This window comes from Panthera pardus, unplaced genomic scaffold (genome assembly GCF_024362965.1).
Source record: "Panthera pardus isolate Hobbes unplaced genomic scaffold, ASM2436296v1 HiC_scaffold_21, whole genome shotgun sequence".
Taxonomy (NCBI): Eukaryota; Metazoa; Chordata; class Mammalia; order Carnivora; family Felidae; genus Panthera; species Panthera pardus.
Window position 1 is genome coordinate 58,117,860 of NW_026526777.1, and position 21,802 is coordinate 58,139,661.

Consider the following 21,802-nt stretch of genomic DNA (forward strand, 5'->3'; position numbering starts at 1 on the left):
GATTAATGAGGTCATCTTTCCATGAGGTCTTTCCATGACCTCAAAAATAAAGTCAAACTCTAAGAACAGATAATATTTGACTCAGGATCAAAAAACGTTATTTTGGGCACCTGGGTGGCTCATTCAGTTCAGCATCAGACTCTTGATTTAGGGTCAGGCCAGGATCTCATGGTTCGTAAGATTGAGCCCCATGCGGGGCTCTGTGCTGACAATACGGAGCCTGCTTGGGATTCTCTCCCTCCTCCTTGGCCCCTCCCCTGCTCATGCACTCTCTAAATAAATAAATAAATATTAAAAACTGTCTATTTTCCTATGTAATTAATCATCTATGTTTATATATTTTTTTACTATTTCTGATAGCAAATTTGGATCTATGAAGACCACTACATGAAAAAGATAAAGTCTTGTTATATTTAAACTTTTTAAAAGTATTATCTGATTACTCATTTCTTAAACTGGCAACGAGAAGGAGTAAGCACTTTTTAAATATACATATTCTATTGGGAACCATGCCATCAAAGTGAATGTCCTCTTTCCAAAAATAAGCAAATAAAGAAGAAACAAGACCTTCTAAAAATTATCCCACTGAGTATGGTGACAAAATAATCGAAAGCAATGACTTGGAGAGAGAGGTGAACACCTATGTTCATAATAGTACCATTATTCACAATATCACAATGGTAGAAGTAACACAAGTGTCCACTGAAAGATGAATGGATAAACAAAATGTGGTATGTACATACAATAGAATATTCAGGCTTAAAAAAGAAAATCTTGACACACGCTGGAACATGTCTGAACGTTAAAGACATCATGCTAAGTGAAATATGCAGTAATAAAAAGACAAATATCATATAAACACTTATATGAGGTATCTGAAGTAGTCACATTCATAGAGACAAAAAGGAGAACGGTGGTTGCCAAGGACTGGAGGGAAGAGGGAAGAAAAAGGAGTTCTTGTTTAATGGGTACAGAGTTTCAGTTTTGCAAGATGAAAATAGTTCTGTAGCCTGATGTGCTGATAACATCAACAATGTAAATGTACTTAATGTCACCGAACACAAACATTAAAAATGATTAAGATAGTTAGTATTACGTTATGTGTATTTTAATACAATTAAAAAAAAGTGAAGCTCTGCATCTTTTCAAAAACAAAAAGATTATTCCATTGGTGTCTAGACAACTACTATGAATACTGCTAGCATTAAAATTCTGAGAGTGATGGGTCAAAAAGCATTCCAAACATACATCATTACATCATTCCAGGACATTTCCTCTATCGTAACAAAAAGGTTGTCCTAGTACGATATAATGATTTATAAGAAATATACCTTTGGGGGTGCTTGGGTGGCTCAGTTGGTTAAGCATCTGACTCTTGATTTCAGCTCAGGTCATGATCTCATGGTTCATGGTATGGAGCCCGAGCCCTACATCGGGCCCTCTACTCACAGCACAGAGCCTGCTTGGGATTCTCTGTCTCTCTGCCCCTCCCCACCCCCCCCCCCCCCGCCCCCCACTCAAAACAAACGAACATTTAAAAAATAAATAAATAAATCTTTGGTCATTCAGATGACCAAAATCTATTTCTCTGATATATCTGGTCTTGCTCAATGGTTTTTGAAAATGCTTCAGAGACATAAAGGTGACATGGGTGTCTTGTTATCAATGGAGGTGACTTTTGGAATCCACCAGAGGGTGGCAACTGGTTGCAAGAAAGGGCAATCGTAAGATTAGAGAGCTGCAACTTGGGAGTGGCGAGGGGCTGGAGGTTGACTCAGTCAGTGATTAAAGACAGTCAGTCAGGACCAAGGACTATGTAATGAAGCCTCCATAAAAACCCAAGAAGACAGCTTTTTGGCCTTTTTCAGAGGGCCTCCACATTTGGGAGATGAGAATGCTTCAACATGCCACTGAGCCAGGCCCCAAGCTCCACACTGGAATTGGGTCCAGGCACCTTAAAAGACCTAGTAATTGCAGACCTAAAACAAGTAGGATTTGAAAATATCAAGTTTCCCTCTGCTAAGTCAGGACAATTAAGTAAAGCTATTTCTGAAACAAAATTAAGACCTGTCTCTTAATCAAGAATATCTTCAATATGAACTTCATTCAGACTGAAGGACCACAAACATTTATTAGAATATCTTAACTGTTTAAATGTGGAAAAACAAGAAATATGTGAATAATTTATTCTTAAGGTTCCTACTACTTTATTTAAAAAATTTTTTTAATGTTTAATTATTCTTGAGAGAGAGAGAGAGAAAGAGACAGACAGGCAGACAATGAGTGGGGGAGGGGCAGAACAAGAGAGGGACGCAGAATCCGAAGCAGGCTCCAGGCTCTGAGCTGTCCGCAGAGAATCTGATGCAGGCTTCAAACTCAAGAGCCGTAAGACATGACCTGAACCGAAGTCAGGTGCTTAACCGACTAAGCCACCCAGGCACCCCAGGTTGCTACCATTTTAAATGAGTGTTTGGTCTGACAATCTACCAAGTTCTCACTGATACAAAAATAGGTGTATCTGGGGGCGCCTGGATGGCTCAGTCGGTTGGGCGGCCAACTTCAGCTCAGGTCATGATCTCGCTGTCCGTGAGTTCGAGCCCCGCGTCGGGCTCTGTGCTGACTGCGCAGAGCCTGGAGCCTGTTTCGGATTCTGTGTCTCCCTCTCTCTCTGACCTTCCCCCGTTCATGCTCTGTCTCTCTCTCTCCCTCAAAAATGAATAAACGTTAAAAAAAAAAAAAAATTAAAAAAAAAAATAGGTGTATGGTTTCTCCATATAGAGAGAAGAGCCACTAAAAATGAGAAATAATCCTAAAACTCAATATTATATGCCAGTTTACGGTAGTAGATATCATGAAGCATTTCACTAGAACCTAAATACTGTTTTTTCAAACTGATAATATCTTAAACCACTTGGCTGAAGGGTAGATTTTTTGAGCATGAAAGAAAAAAAAAAAATCACACTGTCCTTTTCCTCCCAAAGAATGATTTATTGAGATAATGTTACTTTTGGCAATTTTACCCAGGTGGATACAGTGAAGCATATTCAAATTTGCTGGAGTCAAAAGCCCAGTGAAATCTAATGTTTTCCTAAGAAGACTAAGGGATATTCATATAATAACTTCCAAATTATATAACTGTAGCAAAATAAGAAGGATATTTTGTTACAAATGGCCATTCCATAATCATTTACAGTTTCTTAATTTTTAGCTTAATTTTTCTCATGAAATGATAGATTTTTTAAACCACTTTACCTTTCTGCTGTAAGGATTACTAATTACTAACTTGGTGTCATCTGAGCCAGATAAAATATATTCTCCAGTCTCATTCCAACAGATTGTATTAACCTAAAAAGAAAACAAAATGTAAATTTAAGCAAGCTGGACATAAAAACAAGTATGCCATCTTTCAGTTAACTAACGGTTCAAAATTTATTATCACTAATAAAGTTGCATCTATGATAAGCAGTATTTACCACTTTACCTATTGAAAATACAGCTGTTTAGTAAATATAACATTCTGTAAATTCACGATGAAATGACTGAGTCTTTAAATTTTATTGTTTAAATTTATTTTAATTGATTCATTTTGTACCCAGAAACATAAAACCAGGCCACCTTAAAAAAAAAATTAAAAGAACTTACTCAGAGCTATAGTAATCAAGGCTGTGTGGTATTGTCATGATCACAAATTTAAATCAATGGAATGGAATTGGAGTCCAGAAATAAACCTGTACATTTATGGCCAAGTAATTTTTGACAACGGATCTAAGACCATTCTAAGGAAAAAGAATATTTTTTCAAAAAATAGTGCTGAGACAACTTGATATACGCAAGGAAAGGAACACCACATACAGAAATTAACTGAAAATGCTAAAAAAAACCCTAAATGTAAGAGCCCAAACTATAAAACTTAGAAGGAAACACAGGTATCAATCTTTATGAAAATTAAAACCACAATGAATTACCACTTCCCGCCCAGAAGGATGGCTATAATGATTAAAAAAATAATAATAATAAATGACACAAAATAGTAAGTTAGCTAGATTGTCAAGAAATTGGAATCCTTATACATTGTTGGTAGGAATGCAAAATTGTGCTGCTATTTAAACAGGTTGGCAGTTCCTCAAAAACTGAAACAGAGCGACCCTATGACCCAGCAATTCTACAACAAGGATATATCCAAGGGAATTGAAAACATGGCCCAAACAAAAACGTGTACACAAAAACCAGAGCTGCATTACTCCTAAGAGCCAATTAGGGAAGCAACCCCAACATTTCTGAAAGAATGCATAAACAAAATGTCACTATCCATTTGCTCCTAACAAAATATGCATACAAGGAAATACTCAGCAGCAACAGGAATACACAGTGGACACAAGCTGCAACACGGATACACTTTGAAGACATTATGCTGAGTGAAGGAAGCCAATCTGAAAGGTCACATATTAGAGGATTCCATTTATTTCAAAATTCTAAAACAGGCATATCTGTAGAGACAGAAAGTAGATTAGTGATTGCCAACAGCTAGGTGGAGGGGGAATGGGAGGGAATGATAACTGCTATGTACTTTCTTTGTCAGGTGGTGAAAATATACTGGAATTAGCGGTGGACGGTACAACTTTATGAACATACTAAAAAAAAACTGAATTGCACACTTAAAGTGGGTGAATTGTATGGTATATGAACTGTATCTAAATAAAAAAAAAATAGATTCCACTTTCAGTCAAGACAGAATAACACCGACCAAATTTACTATAACATCTGCAACAACTAAAAAACAGCAGAATATACATCCCCCTTTTTTTTAGAGAGAGAGAGACAGAAAGAAAGAGAGAAAGCAAGCAGGGGAGAGGGGCAGAGACAAAGAGAAAGAGAATTCTAAGCAGGTGCCACACCCAGCATGCAGCCCGACATGGGGCTCAGTCCCATGACCCTGAGATCATGACCTGAACCGAAATCAAGAGTTGGACACTCAACTAACTGAACAACCCAGGTGCCCCTACACCTTCTTCTTAAGTACACAAAAATCTATTTACCAATATAGAAAATACTTATGGGCCATAAAACAAATATTAATATTTTTAAAAGATTTCAACTAAATACAGAGTATGTTTTCTGACCAAAATGGAACTAAACGAAAATCATTAACACAAAGAAATATTTGGAAACTACAAAATAACAGATGCTCAAAATAGAAATTACGTAATAAATTAGAAGGTATTTTGAACTGAATGAAAATGAAAGCACAACATATCTCATTTTATGGGTTGCAACTAAATCTGTACTTAGAAGTAAACTTGTAACACTAAAATACCTATATTAGAAAAGATAAAGGTCTCCTATCAGTGACCTCAGCTTCTATTAAAAAAAATTATAAAAATAACAAGTAAAACCCAAAGTCAGCATCAGATTACAAATAATTAGTATCAGAGCAGGAATCAATGAAACCACAGAAAACAGAAAAAACAAAAAACAAAAAACAAAAAACATACACGAAAACACTAGAAGCTGATTCTCTGACAAGACAAATAAAATTAATGAACATGTTGTCAGACTAATCAAGAAAAAAAGGGGGGGTCAGGGTAACATATTATCAATATGAGAAATGAGAAAGGTGATATCCATCACTAACTACATATTCTACAAATACCTAAACATTAACAGAACACTATGGTCAACTTTATGCCATTAATGCAACAACATGGATGAAATTGACAAACTCCTTGAAACACACATACTGAACAAAATTCACTCAAAATATAATCTATTTTTATTAGGCGATTATAGTTCGAGTTTTCCACAAAGAAAACTCAAGGCCCAGATGGCTTTACTGGTGAATTCTGCCAAACATTTAAAAATAATTAAATAATGAGAATTCTGTACCAAGTCTTCAGAATATTAAAAAGACAATATAAGTACTGGAACTAATAAGTGAGTTTAGAAAGTTTGTGCAATACAGACAAATATGCAAAAACAGGACAGAGAATTAAAACAACAACATGGTATCACTAGATTTCTACTAGAATGTCTAAACGTTTTTTTAAATTACTATACCAGATGTAAAGGAGAAACAGACGAAAAAACAGCAGACTTCAATAACCCATTTTCAACAATGGATAAATCATACAGACAGAAAATCAATAAGAAAACACTAGAATTGAACTACACCTTAGATCAAGATTTAGACATACACAGAATAGTTCATCAAACAGCAGAACAGACATTCCTCTCAAGTGCACACAGAACATTCTCCAGGATAAATCATGCTAAATCACAAAACAAATATTAGCAAATTTTAAAAGAGTTAAGGCATACTAAGTATCTTTCTGACCATAATGGTGAAAACTAGAAATTAAACAGAAGGAAAACTGGAAATTTCACCAACATATGGAAATTAAATAATACACTCTTGGACAACTAATGGGTAAAAAAAAAATATCTTGAAATAAGCAAAAATGGAAATAAAACACATGGGATGCTGCAAACACAGTTCTAAGCAGGAATTTTATAGCAATAAATGCCTATGTAAGAAAAAAGAAAGATCACAAAAAAGCAACAGAACTTAACACATTAAGGAAATAGAGAAAGAAAAACAAACTAAATCCGAAGTTAGCAGAAGAAAGGAGACAACAAAGATCAGAGCAGAAATAAATGAAATAAAGAATACAGAAACAATAAAAAAAGATCAATCAACTAACAGTTGGTTTTTTGAAAAGAAAAAAAATGACAAGCCTTTAACTAGACTTAGCAAGGAAAAAAGAGAGAAGATCCAAATAAATAAAATTATAAAAGAGATTACAAATGATACCACAGAAATACAAAGGACTGTAAGAGAACACAGTCTCTTACACACCAACAAACTAGACAACTTACTTTTTAGTATAACCTACCTAACCTGAATCATGAAAAAATAAAAATTCTGAATTGGCCACTAACAAGTAAGGAGACTGAATCAGTAATCAAAAACCTTTAAAAAAAAAAAACAAAAAAACGGAGCGTGTAGGTGGCTCATTCGGTTGAACTCCTGATTTTGGATCAGGTCATTATCTCACAGTTCGAGAGTTTGAGCCCCATATCCGGCTCTGCACTGACAGAGAGCCTGCTTGAAATTCTTGCTCTCTCAACAATAAATATTAGAGAGAGAGAGAGAGAGAGAGAGAGAGAAGCCCAGGATCAAATGGCCTCAGGGACTTTAAATATTTACCAAACATTTAAAGAATAAACACCAATCCTTCTCAAACTCTTCCAAAAAACTGAAGAGGAGGGTACATGCCCAAATTCATTTTCTGAGGCAAGCATTACCCTAACATCAAAGCCAGATAAGGTATTACAACAGAAGGAAACTACATGCCAATATTCCTGATGAATGTACATATAAATATTCTCAACAAAATACTAGCAAATCAAATTCAGCAGCACATTAAAAGGATCATACAGCATGACTAAGTGGGATGTAGCCCTGAGATACAAGGATGGCTCAGTATACACAAATCAATAAATGTGATATACCACATTAATATAATGAATGATAAAAATCATATGATCACCTCAATATATATAGAAAAAACATCTGACAAAAGTCAACATCTTTCACGATAAAAATTCTCAACAAACTAAATATAGAAGGAATATTATCTCACCAATTTAAAGGCTGTATATGACAAGCCCACAGTTAACATCATACTCAATGGTGAACAGCTGAAAGCTTTTCCTCTGAGATTAGGAACAAGAGAAGGGTAACTACTCTCATCACTTTTATTTAACATAGTACTGGAGTCGTGGCCAGAACAATTAGGCAAGAGAAAGAATAAAAGGCATCCAAATTGAAAATGATGAAGTCAAATGGTGTCTGCTGGCAGATGACATGATCTTTATACATAGAAAACCCTGAAGATTCCACCAACAAACTGTTAGCACTAATAAATGAATTTAGTAGTTTCAAGATATAGAATCAACAAACAAATATCACTCACATATCTACATACTAACAATCAACTATTTAATGCCAAGTTACAATAGCATCTAAAACAATAAAATACTTAGGAATAAATTTAACCAAAGAGGTAAAATATCTGTACACTGAGATCTACACAATATTGATGAAAGACAAGAAGACACAAATAAATAGATACACTGAGTTCATGTACTGGAAGTCTTAATTTTATCAAAATGTCCATACTACCCAAAGCCATCTATAGACTCAAGGCAATCTCTATTAAAATTCCAATGGCATTTTTCACACAGAGAAAAAACAAACCTAAAGTTTGTATGGAACCACAGAGAAAGAAAAACAAAGCTGGAGGCATCACACTTCTGACTTAAACTATATTACAAAGTTACAGTAATCAAAATAATATGGTATTGACATAAAAACAGACACACAGACCAATGCAACAGACTACAGAGCCTAAAAAACCCATACATATGTGGTCAATTAATTTACAACAAAGGATCCAAGAATATTCAATGGAGAAAGGACAGTCTTTTCAATAAATGGTTTTGGGAAAACTGGATGTTCACATACAAAATAAAAAAATTTAACTTGAAATGGATAAGACAAAAAAAAAAGACAAAAATAAAGAAATAAAAGCAAAAAAAAAAAAAAGAAAGAAAGAAAGAAATGAATAAGACTTATAAACATAAGACCTGAAGAAAAACAGTGAAAAACTCCTTGACCTGTGTAGTCATTTTTTTAGATATGACACCAAAAGCACAAGCAACAAAAGCAAAAATCAATGAATGGGACTAAATCAAATTCAGAAGCTTCTGCACAGCAACAGAAATCAACAAAATGAACAGGAACCCTAAAGAATTGGAGAAAATATATGCAAACCATAATTTGACAAGGGGCTAATATCTAAAATATATAAGGAGCTCATATAATCAGTTAACAATAACAACAGAAAACCCCAAATAATCTGATTTTTAAGGGCAAAGAATCTAAATAGACATTTTCCAAAGATATACAAATGGCCAAAAAAATATATGAAAGGCTACCCAACATCACTAATCATGAGGGAAATGCAAATCAAAACAGTAGTGAGAGATCAGCTCATGCATACCAGAATGGCTATTATCAAACACAGACAGGAAATATCAAGTCCTGGTAATACGTAGAGCTAAATGAAATGTGGAGGTAAGCTTTACAGTTATATGGAGTAAGAGTTCTGAGGAGAAGGCATAAAACATACAAGGCAGAGGCGGACTTGGTGTACTCGAGGAACAGCAAAGAGATGAGTGTGACTAGAACAAATATGCGTAACAGAGACCACAGTACAGGATGAAACTGGAGAGAGCCGCTTGCGCCAAATCACAGGGCCTGGAAGCAACAAGGCCTTGGCGTTCACTAGAAGTACGCTGGAAATCGACTGGAGAGTTTTGAGCAGTTGCGTATTATGAACAGATGATACATCACATAATTTTCTTTATAAATTTTCTTTCTACCCTCTCCTTATTTTGAAGGATATAACAGAAACTCAGAAAGGTACATATACATATAAGACTTATAACACTGTTTACCGCATTTTGACTTTAAGAATACATAGACAAATAATAAAAGATAACCAGGACTACAGAATAAAGGGTACATACAACCAATATGACAATATAAAAGCATACAAGCTGACAGAGGTGTGAAACAGAGATAAAAAGGTGGAGAGAACGGGTGCCTGGCTGGCTCAGTCCATAGAGCATGCAACTCTTGATCTCGGGGTTGTGAGTTTAAGCCCCATGCTGGGTATAGAGATTACTTAAAAATAAAATCTTAAACAAAAAAGGTGGAGGGAAGGATGAAAGAATTAAAAGTCTCTACCTTACAGAATGGAAATTCAAGAGATACCGTCTATAAATGACAGAAAAACAAAAGGATGTTTATGTATGTTGTTTAGTGTAGAGACTAAGAACAGTAATATAAAAATTCTGAGAAGCCTACATCTTAGAAAGTGAGAGAGTTCTATAAATGAGTTAAATTCTCCATCATGGCAGGAACTCAGTAGATGATGTTTGAAGTTGCCAATTCAAAAAAGATCAATGTAAGAGTATTACATGGAGATATAAAAGAAATCATCAGAAGATCTGAAATGAAAAATGATTCAAAGAGGTTGTTTTTGGAAAAAAGGATAGGAATAAGGGAGAGTGAGACACATCTGTTACTTTTTGTTATGATCCATTTGAACCATGCGCATATATTATTTTGACCCCCTCCCTCCAAAAATGGTTTTTAGCTTTAAAATAAATACATATACCTAAACTGTATTTATAGCATAATTATAATTCCATAATAGAGCACTGGAAATACAGGGTATATAAAAACAAGTTAAATGACACCACAAGAAACCAAACTAGTATCTGGAATGTGTGACAGTCTATAGGAAAACAGACTTACACTCTGTAACAAGTCGATGGCAGGAACAAAGAAAGGGAAGCCTGCTCTACTTTAATAGTGATTTGAGAGGCAGGGCACTTATGATGAGCACTGGGTGTTGTATGTAAGTAATGAATCACTAAATGCTACTCCTGAAACTAATATTACACTGTATGTTAACTAATTAGAATTTAAATAAAAACTAGAAAAAAGAAGAGGCATGGCAATCAAGGAATAAACTTTGCCTGGAACCTCTTTTGAACAAACAACTATAAAAAGACATTTTAAATAATAAGAGAAATTTAATTATGGACTGTATATCAGATGATACCAAAAATATACTGTCAATCTTGTTAAATTACATAATAGCATTTTGGTTACATAAGAAAATGTCCATTGCTTTTTGGCTACACACAGGAGTGAAATGACATAATATCTAGGGTATTATGATATTCTGAGAAAAATGAAATGGAAAATATGTCCCAATATTTAAAAAAAAATGTTTTTTTAATGTTTATTTTTGAGGGAGAGAGCGAGCAAGCATGGGAGGAGCAAAGAGAAAGGGAGACACAGAATCGGAAGCAGGCTCCAGGCTCTGAGCTGTCAGCACAGAGCCCGATGCGGGGCTCGAACCCACAAATTGTTAAGATAACGACCTGAGCCAAAGTCGGACGCTTAACCGACTGAGCCACCCAGGCGCCCCAAACATGTCCCAATCTTGATAACTGCTAAATCCACCTGATGAGTATATGAAAAGCATTGCCTGAAATTTTCAGAACAGAAATTAAAAGGAAAAGGATTCTGTTCTGGCCCTGTTAAATCTGGCATGGCCATTAGATATGCAACCAGTAGAGAGCTGGATACGTGAATCTGGAGTTTGGGGAAGAAAGAGAGAGCTGGAAGTCATGGTTTTTTAGCCGTGGGACCGGATAACATGTCTCAGAAAAGTGAAGAGAAAAGAGGGTGGGAGGAGCCAGGACAAAGTCCCAGTACATCCAACAACTGAAGGTCAAGAAGCGGAGGAGTCAGCTAGAGGACAGAGAAGACGCAGTCAGTCAATGAGATACAGAGAGAACCAAGAGAGTGTGGTGTTAGCAGAAACCAAGAGAAAAAATATTTCAAAAAAGAACATGTGTTCAATTAATGTCTAAATTTCCTGAGAAGTAACCACTGGTAATCATTAGTGACCTTCAAAAAAGCAGTACCGTTGAGTGAGAGGGAAGCCTTTTGATAATATTAGAAAACTCATCTGTACTCTTAAAAATCTCCCGCATACTTTTCTAAAATCAAAATAAACTTTATGTTTTAACGTCAAACTTCATTCTCCCATTTTTTATTACAGTTATTCATAATCTCTTCAAAGAGGATGGGGCATTTCATCAAATATCGAGCACTTGGTATTAAGGTCCTTCATAGTGGAGAATTAATTATTACTTACACAGCCATCATGCACATTCAGGGTTGCTTCAAGTTTCAATCTTTGGATAAATTCTCTTCTTCCTGTTAAAAAAGAAAAACAAACTAAATAAGTTATAAGTCATTCTTGATGAAGAAAGTATAACAAAGAAGTTAAGAGCCCAGGATCCCGCATGAGGCAGCTCTAACTTCAACTCCCACTTAGAAGCTGAGTGATACCGCCTCAGCCCTCATTCCCTCATTAAGTAGTTCCTGCCTACCTGATGCTGTTATTGCAAGGATAAAACGGTTCAAAGATAGAAAGGGCTTAGCACAGTGGCTGGACCACAGTAATCATTCACATATATATTCAACCAATATATTGAGTACTCATTCCATTCCAGGTGGTGTTCTAGGAGCTAGGAGTACAGTGGTGAAATAAAACAGAAAAAGAACTCTGCACTCTAATGAGCTTATTGAAAGACAATCAACAACACGTCACCTGATGAAAGTGTCAAATGGAAAAATAGAGAAAGAGGATAGGACTAGAGGTGGGGGGTAGGGTTTTGAACCTTAAATAGGTGGGCAAACAGTGTTTTGTTAGATACTACCTACTTTCAAACACATCTCAATTTCAGAAACGTTAAAATATTTTAAAGTTCATTTTACGATGAAATGTACCAGCAAAAAAATAAAATAAAATCAGCCTAAATGTCCATCAATAGCAGAATTATAATACTGCAAAAATAGAAATCCCTTTGAAAATGAGAAATGTTTCCCTTTAAAAAATGAATCATCTTTATCAAAGAAAGACCAAAAAGCTTCATGTTTATTCAGAAGCTGTAATGAAAAGAAGCTGAATATATGACAAAGAACGATAACTAGCTAAGTAAATCAGGCTGATGAGATCTCAAATAAAATTAAATTTGACTATGCTCTCTGTACACTGTCACCAGGGACAGATTTCTCTACACTTTCTTGCCATTTGATGTAAATATCAAGATCTTCTTGAGAATGAACTATTTTCTTTCTTTGTGCTTGCTTATGACTGGTAAGATGGTTAGGTAAAGGATGAACATGTGGGTTAAAGAATTTTTCTTTTTTTCTTTTTTTATGTGGGGGGAATGTTCTATGGTTCTAAACATTGGAATAAGACAACCTACAGAAATTCAGTATTTTCATGAATTGGTTGTACTTTATATAATTAACTTTTCAATCTGATTTTCAGTTTTAAAAAGATGCTAACTGTACTAAATAGATAACATTAAAAAAAAATTTCCGCCCTTCAGCCAACAGCAGGCTTGGCAATCCTACTGAGTTATAATTAAGAGTTAAGATCATATTATCAACATGACAACAATTAAATTCATTAAAATACAAGGAGGAGGGGGAGGAGGAGGAGAAGAGAGGAGAAGGAAGAAAAACCACAAATTTTTCTTGAAAATTTTTAAAATCTAGGTTTGAAAGCACAGCTCTAGCCATCTCTGCCTAGAGAAAATGGTGGTGGGACATGAGAGAACAGAAGACAAGGTGAGTTCTCCGAGCAAGAACTCTTACGTACGAAACCTGCACATAAAAACATGCACTGAGACTTGACAGTTAAATAGCTCCCAAATGATTTCAGTATGTAACTTTGGAGATCAAAATGACTGTATTGTCCATATACCTCATTAAATGTGCTTCCAGAAACAACTAACATAAACCTCCTCTACCCTTTACTAATTAAATGTACTACCAAAAAATAGGAGCTGACAGATGCCCTAAAATAAGAATCGTAAGGTGAAAAAGCGGAGCCCCCCCAAATTAAAATAAAAATAAACTCATACCTGTCGTCAAGAACTATGAAGTCTAGACTACCTGCAAGCTAACAACTACCTGCCACCATCTCATGAATGCTGGCAGAAGACACAAAACTCCTAAGTCAGAAGCAAAGGATTTTTCTCCTTAATCAATGCAAGCTTCAAGTTCACATAGGCTCCTTGTCCCTCAATTCCCACAGGGCAATGCGGAGCAGCCTAGGTAAGTACTGGATATGCTGGGGGTTTGAATCAGAGCTGGAGAACCCTGAACTGAGGAAACCCAAATCTTACAAAAGATCAAGCAAACTTGTCTGACCTTTTTCCCAAAGAGTGACAGTATCTGTATTATACTGGACAATAAATAAATCTGCCCTCTGCTCCAGAGAGAGATATTATAACTTCCAAAGCTGTTCCTTGTATATACATTATTGAAAAGATAGTCCAGAACAAAGCAGCCAGTGCCTCTGCTCACAAATGTGCAGAAATGCAAGACGCATGGAGAATTGCCTCCCAACAATTACACACTTGTTACGGATGAATTTACCTACTGCTGTGGCTTCCTACTCATGTCTTTCTTGCAACCCATGCTGCCTCTCATAATTCCATCACTGCTTTGACATTCTATTCTTTATTAACAGACCATAAGCTCAATAAAAAGAGCAACACTCTTGATCACCCGGGTACCCTAAGTGCCTAGAACAGTGCGGAGGACAAAATAGGCATTTAATATACATCTGCTCAATCAGTGAATAAGCAAATAGGATCATGATACTCGCTCTGTTCTAGAATATGTCTTCTGTTGGGTGAACATCTTTCAATGACAATAAATATACAGCTACTGCTCTTTTTATAAGAGCTACTGCTCATTTTGAATGGTTATATAACGTATTAAACAGCTTTGCAACTTACTTATTCACATACCTATCTCCCTTGGTAGACCGTGAGATGCTTGAGATAAGTGTTAGACCAGGTTTAAATACCTACTTGGAACATACTATGAATAAGCTGGGCAAAACCTAACTTCTCAGAGCCTTAGTTTACGTTACATTCGTGGAAGTTTTACATTTGATGGGTACACGTTTATTGTCAGGAGCAAATTAATTAGCATTCTCAAAACTTGTGGAGCTGCTGATATGCTCTACACTTAAAATGAGTTCTCTCCCTATACACAGGTGGGATTGGTCCAAGTTGATACTGCCTGGAAAGAGAGAAAATCATTTTTTAAAAATGACCTCATTTAGGAGTTGAGGTAGGTTCAGCTGATTAAAGAAAAACAGTAAGGCTGGTGATACTGAACAGCAGAGATGGAAAAGCATTTTAAGAAAATTTTTCACTTTACTTCATTCTATTGTCCCTTTGAACTACTTTGCCTTTAAAGCCAAACTTTCTGGTCATCTCCACATGCCGCCTTCCCTAGCTCACTGTCAGCTCTTCTTTCCCCCGCACTGTCCCTTGCCCCCTCCTCTCCATTGGTTTTGTTCTTAGAAATCATAGGTCATCAGTAAATCCAGTGGGCCCTTTTAAGACACATTTTTCATGACCTCATAGTATTATCTGTCACAGCTGACGCCATCTTCTTGAAATAATCTTCTTCTTTGGTTCCCATGGCATCTTACCAGATAACCAGGAGAACTGAAAATCAAAGGGTGACAAAACTCCTTTGAGGTGAGACAGAACACAGAAGGGTTTCATCTTGGACAGAGCACAGGACAAAGAGGCAGCTGCCATCAAAGTGCAGAAGGAGAACACTGTGAGATGCAAACAAGCGTTTTAAGGCCAACTGTGGGCTAACAAGATGGTTGAATCTCTGAGATCCTCGACACAGGCAAAGTCTTCATTCGGTCACCGGCTCTTTTCTGTTAGCTTCCACCAAGAACTTGCGAGAAACACTGGAAACAGGGCAGGAGACCAGAAAGAGTCCCTCTCTGGCAGGACACAGGCATGAAACCCCACTCACGTTTCAGGCCATTCTCTCAGGGGAAACAAAAGCCGTAAGCCACTGCAGAGACCCAAGCTAAAAATGGCCTCAGTAAATGTCTACTACCGGTGAGAGAGGCAGGAAACCCTCACCATCATTTCAGGCAAAGGGCAACTGCCCTGAGAAAAAGATAAAAGCAGACACTGCCTATCCTTCAGGGAAGGGCAGGAAACCCCCTCCCATCTGATAAATAATCAATAGGAAGTGTGGTGGCACTGAAATGTGTCAAGTCACACTGAACTACCTTCCCAGAATCCCTTCCCTGCAGATCTCGCCTTAGGATGAATCACCAGCCATTTTTGCACAAGACTGATGAATGAAGTACAATTACAGCCATAGTGACTTTGCACTCAGAAGGTTGGAGCAAAGCTCATGCTGCTTATACGTGTTGTTGTGTATCTGCTAGCTCACCTTCTTGGAATGAGCAGCAACTAGGCCTAGCAGTGTATGTAATAATAAGTTTGTGTAAGTTTCTGTAATAATATTCTAAATACTTGGCTGTCATTTCAACAATCTCCACAGCACCTTCACCGGCAGATTCCATCTCAAGAAACACTTTCTTTGCTCACCCATAAGAAGCAACTCCTCATCCACTCGAATCCTGTGATTGCAACAATTCATCCTATCTTCAGGCTCCACTTATTCTAGTTCTCTTGCTATTTCCACCACATCTGCAATTACTTCCTCCACTGAAGTGTTTAACCCCTCCAAGTCAGCCATAAGGATTAGAATCAACTTGTGCCAAACTCCTGTTCATGCTGATATTTTGATCCCTTCCCATAAATCAAAAATTCTTAATTTTTTCAAAAATTCTTAATGGCATCTAAAATAGGGAATCCATTCCAGAAGATTTTCAATTTACTTTGCCCAGATCCAACAGAGGAATCACAATCTATATAGCAGCTATGGCCTTACAAAATGCAATTCTTAAATAGTAAGACATGAAAGTCAAAATGACTCCTGGATCTAAGGGCTTAAAATGGATGTTGTGTTAGCAGGCATGAAACACTCATCAGAACTCTTAAATGACCAGGTACATTGTCAATGAGCAGAAATATTTTGAAAGGTTATCTTTTTTTTTCTGAGCAATAGGTCTCAACAATGGGCTTAAAACATTCAGTAACCATATTGTAAACAGAATGCTATCATTCAGGCTGAAGCACAGATAAAGTAGATAAAACACAGATAGAGTAGACTTAACACAATCTTTAGGGGCCTAAGATTTTCAAAATGGTAAATGAGCACTGGCTTCAACTTAAAGTCACCAGCTGTATTAGCCCCTAACAAGATAGTCATCCTGTCCTTTGAAGCCTTAAAGCCAGGTACTGACTTCTCCTCTTTAAATATGAAAGTCCTGGATGGCATCTTCTTAAAGAAAACTATTCAATAGAAGGCTGTTTTGTCTACACTGAGAGTCTGTTATTTACTATAGCCACCATCGTGCTAGAACTTCTGGATAACATGCTGCAGTTTCTACATCAGCACTTGCCACATCACTTTGCACTTATATGCTATGGAGATGGCCTCTTTCCCTTAAACCTCATGAACAAAAACTCTGCTAGCTTCAAACTTTTCTTTTTCAGGTTTCTTACCTCCCTCAGCCTTTATGCAGGTGAAGAATGTTAGGGTCTTGCTCTGAATTAGGATTTGGCTTAAGGGAAAGTTGCGACAGTTTCATCTTCTACGCAGGTCACTAAAACTCTCCCCATATCAACAATAAGGCTGTTTCACTTTCTTATCCATCACGTGTTCACTGGAATATCACTTTTAATTTCCTCCAAGAAATTTTCTTTTGCATTCACAACTTAGCTACTGTTTGGCACAAAAAGGCCACTTTTCGGCCTATCTCAGTTTTCTTTTTTTTTTTTAATTTTTTTTCTAACTTTTATTTATTTTTGAGACAGAGAGAGACAGAGCATGAACGGGGGAGGGTCAGAGAGAGGGAGACACAGAATCCAAAACAGGCTCCAGGCTCCGAGCTGTCAGCACAGAGCCCGACGCAGGGCTCAAACTCCCGGACCGAGAAATCATGACCTGAGCTGAAGTCGGCCGCTTAACCGACTGAGCCACCCAGGCGCCCCCTATCTCAGTTTTCAACATGTCTTCCTTACTAAGCGTAATCATTTCTAGCTTTTATTTTTTTTTTAATTTTTTTAATGTTTATTTATTTTTGAGACAGAGAGACAGAGCATGAACGGGGGAGGGGCAGGGGGAGGGGCAGAGAGAGAGAGGGAGACACAGAATCGGAAGCAGGCTCCAGGCTCCAAGCCATCAGCCTAGAGCCCCACGCGGGGCTCGAAATCATGGACCGCGAGATCAGATCGTGACCTGAGTCGAAGTCGGGCGCTTAACTGACTGAACCACCCAGCCGCCCCTCTAGCTTTTCATTTAAAGTGAGATATGCAGGCGCTCCTGGGTGGCTTAGTTGGTTAAGTGCCGACTTCGACTCAGGTCATGATCTCACAGTTCCTGGGTTCCAGCCCCACATTGGGCTCTGTGCTGACAGCTTGGAACCTGCTTTGGATTCTGTATCTCTCTCTCTCTCTGCCCCTCCCCCACTCACACTCTGTGTCTCTCTCTCTCAAAAATAAACATTTTTTAAAAAAGTAGATACACAACTCTTTCTTTCACTTGAAAGGAACATGGTAGAGTTATTAATTGGCCTGATTTCAATATTGTTGTTCTCAGGGAGTAGGTAGACCCAAAAAGAGGGAGACACAGGGAACAGCTGGTCAGTGGAACAGTCAGAACACACACAACACTTATCGATTAAGTCCACTGTCTTATATGGGCACGGTTTTTGGGGCCAAAACAATGACAATATTAACATCAAAGATTACTGATCACAGATCAATGTAACAATGATAATAATGAAAAAGTTTGAAATATTGTAAGAATTACAAATTCTTACAAATTCTGTGTCACAAAATGTGACACAGAGACACAAAGTGAGCAAATGCTATTGGAAAACAGGTGCTCCATGCAGAGTTGCCACAAACTTTCAATCTGTAAAAAACACAGTATCTGCAAAGTGCAGTAAAATGAAGCACAATAAAACAAGATATGCCTGTACTGGAAGTTTTAGCCAATGTGATATTGCAAGAAAAAAAAAAAAAAAAAAGACATACATATTGGAAAGGAAGAAATAAAACAGACCCAATTGGAAGATGACATGATTTTGCATGTAAAAAGTCACCAAGATTATACCCCCCCAAAATCCTAGAACTATAAGTGAGTTCAGCAAGGTCACAGGATACAAGATCAGCAGATACACAAAGTTGCATTTTTATATATTAACAACGTGTGAAAGTTGAACTTAAAACACAAAACCATTTGTAATTGCTCCAAAGAAAATTAAATATTTAGACATAAATATAAAAAATAAATATAATGTATCCTGATCATTACAAAACGCTGATGAAAGACACCAACAACTTAAACAAATAGAGTATACCATGTTTATGGATCAGAAGAATCAACACAGTGAAAGACGTCAGTTCACCCCTAATTGATATATAAATCTAATGCAATTCCTATCAAAATCTCAGTAATTTGGGGGTATGGACAAGCTTGTCCTACCATTCATATGGAAAGGCACAAGATATAGAATAGCCAAAACAATTTTGAAAAAGACAAACTAAGGGGGGAAAAGATCACTCAGTTTGATGTTAAAACTTACTATATAGCTACAATAAGCAAGACAGTGTGGTATTATTTACAGAAGAACACACACACAGATCAGTGATAGAGAACAAAGAACACAGAATCAGGTCCACATAAAATGCCCAACTGATTTCTAAAATAAAGGCGCAAAAGTAACTGAATGGGGAAATACAGCCTTTTCAACAAATGGTACTAGATCGAGACAACATCCATAGACACAAAAATGAACTTCACGCTAAACCACACACATCATACAAAACTTAACACAAAATGGACCCCAGACAAATACAATTTTAGGAAAAAAACCTAGGAGACAATCTTTAGGACCTAGGGATAGGTTAAGAGTTCTCAGACAGGATACCAAAAGCATAATCCATAAAAGGAAAAATTGATAAATTGGACCTCACTGAAGTTAAAAACCTTTATTCTGCAGAAGACCCTACAAAAAGAATGAAAAAACAAGCTATAGACTGGGAGAAAATATATGCAAACTGCACACCTGACAAAAGACTAGTACCTAAATTATATAAATAAGTCCCAAAACTCAACAGTAAAAAACAATTAATAAACCAAACAAAAAATGAGCAAAAAAACATAAAGGGACATTTCACTGAGATGGCAAATAAGTACGTAAAAAGATGCTCAAAATTAGCCATTAGAGAAATGTAAATTAAAACCGCGAGTTATCACTATATAATTAGAAATAAAAATAGTGATAACACTCCTGCTGGTGATGATGCAGAGCTGATGGGAATGTAAAATAGTATAGTAATACCTGAAAGAGTATAGCAGTTGCTTACAAAATTAAACAATGTGCTTACCATACAATCCAGTAATTGCAATTTTTAGACATTTATCCCCAAAAGATGAAAACTTACATTTATATGAAACTGCATGTTCATAACAGTTTTATACTCAACAGTCAAAAATGGAAACAATCCAAATATCTTCAACAGGTGAATGGTTAAATAACCATATAACCGTATCATGAAATACTAATAAACAGTAAAAACAAATAAACTATTAATACAACAATTTAGATGAATGTTAAGGGAAATACACTGAGTGAAAAAAGCCAGTCTCGAAAGATTACATGCGTTTTTTATGTTAACATACATGTTATTTATATAATATAAATAACAATGTAATATAAATAACAATTTTTGAATTGACAAAATTATAGAGATGAAAAGCAGATTACTAGTTGCCCGAGGTTAGCAGTAGGGAGAAAGGGATATAGCAGTGACTATAAAAGGATATCACAAAGGATCGTTGTCATGGAATTATTCCCTATCTTAATTGTGGTGGTGACCATGTTAATCTATTAAAATTAATTAAAATTAATGTTCAAAATGCACAGAATACATACACACACACAAATAAGTACACATATAATTGGGGAAATCTGAATAAGGTTCATGGCTTTATCTATCTATGTCAATTTCTTAGTTGTGATATTATCATATAGTTGTATAAGATGTTACCATTCATTGGCAGTATTGGTTGAAGGGTATATGAGATCTCCCCAAATTATTTCTAACAATTGTATATGAACCTACAACTACCTCAAAATAAAAAGTTAAGGAAAGTACCAAGTTAAAAAAAAAAAAGTAAAAAACAAAAAAAACAAAAAAAAAACACCTTCCCACAGAGAGAACTCCAAGCTCTGAGGTCTTCAACAATGAAATCTATCAAATGTTCAAGAAAAAGGTAATTTCAATTCTATATAACCTCTTTAGAAAAAGAGAATACATTCAACTCATTTATGAGGCCAACATTATCCTGATACCAAAACAAGCAAAAATATAACTATAAGCTATAATTATAAGCTTGTAACTTATAAGGAAACTATAAGCTAAATTTTATGAGCATAGACACAAAATTCCTACCAAAACTCAAGCCAGCAACATATAAAGGATAATTTATCATAACCAAGTAAGATTAGCCCAGGAATTGAATATTAGTTCAACATTAAAAAAATCATTTAATATGCTAATATACCAAATTAACAGAATCAATGAAAGAGAAATCATATAATCAACTTAAGAGATATAGGAAAAAAACCTTGACAAAATTTAACAGCTAGTCATGACAAACATTCTCAGCAACCTAAGAAGAGAAGGACATTTCTTCAAAGAGTGTCTACAAAAAACATATGGTCAGTAAGATACTTAATAGTGAAAATCTGAAATGTTTTCCAAGATGAGGAATGAGGCAAGGATGTCTACTCTCAGTACTTCCATTCAGATTCTATTGCAATCCTGGCCAGTGCAATTAAGTAAGAAAAAGGAAAAAAAGAAGAAAAAAGGAATACAGGTGAAAAAGGGAGAAATAAAACTGTTTTAATATGCAGAGACATAATCCTCTATGTAAAAATCCTACAGATTTGGAAAAAAAAAATTATAGGAAGTAATTGGGGCACTTGGCTGGCTCAGTTGCTAGAGCACGTGAATCCTGATTTGGGTTGGGGTTGTAAATTCAAGCCCCAAGTTAAGGGTGGAGTTTAATTTAATAAAAAAGAAGAAGAAGAAGAAGAGGGGGAGGAATGAGTAGGTCTAGTAAAGTCGGCAGGATGCAAGGCCAATAAAAAAAAATCAACTGCAT

The 21,802-nt window shown here is 36.2% G+C and overlaps 1 protein-coding gene across 8 annotated transcripts in view; it reads right to left on the bottom strand.

Annotated features, from left to right (window-relative positions):
- The window catches only part of DCAF6 (DDB1 and CUL4 associated factor 6), a 133,492-nt gene that overhangs the window by 105,258 nt on the left and 6,432 nt on the right, over positions 1-21,802 (bottom strand). For all 8 annotated transcript variants that reach the window (XM_053909324.1, XM_053909323.1, XM_019423701.2 and 5 more), the window contains exons 2-3: positions 11,802-11,863; positions 3,253-3,345 (exon numbers count right to left, since the gene is read on the bottom strand). In XM_053909324.1, the coding sequence (XP_053765299.1) occupies positions 3,253-3,345; positions 11,802-11,863 (155 nt within the window). The remainder of the gene's footprint in view (positions 1-3,252; positions 3,346-11,801; positions 11,864-21,802) is intronic.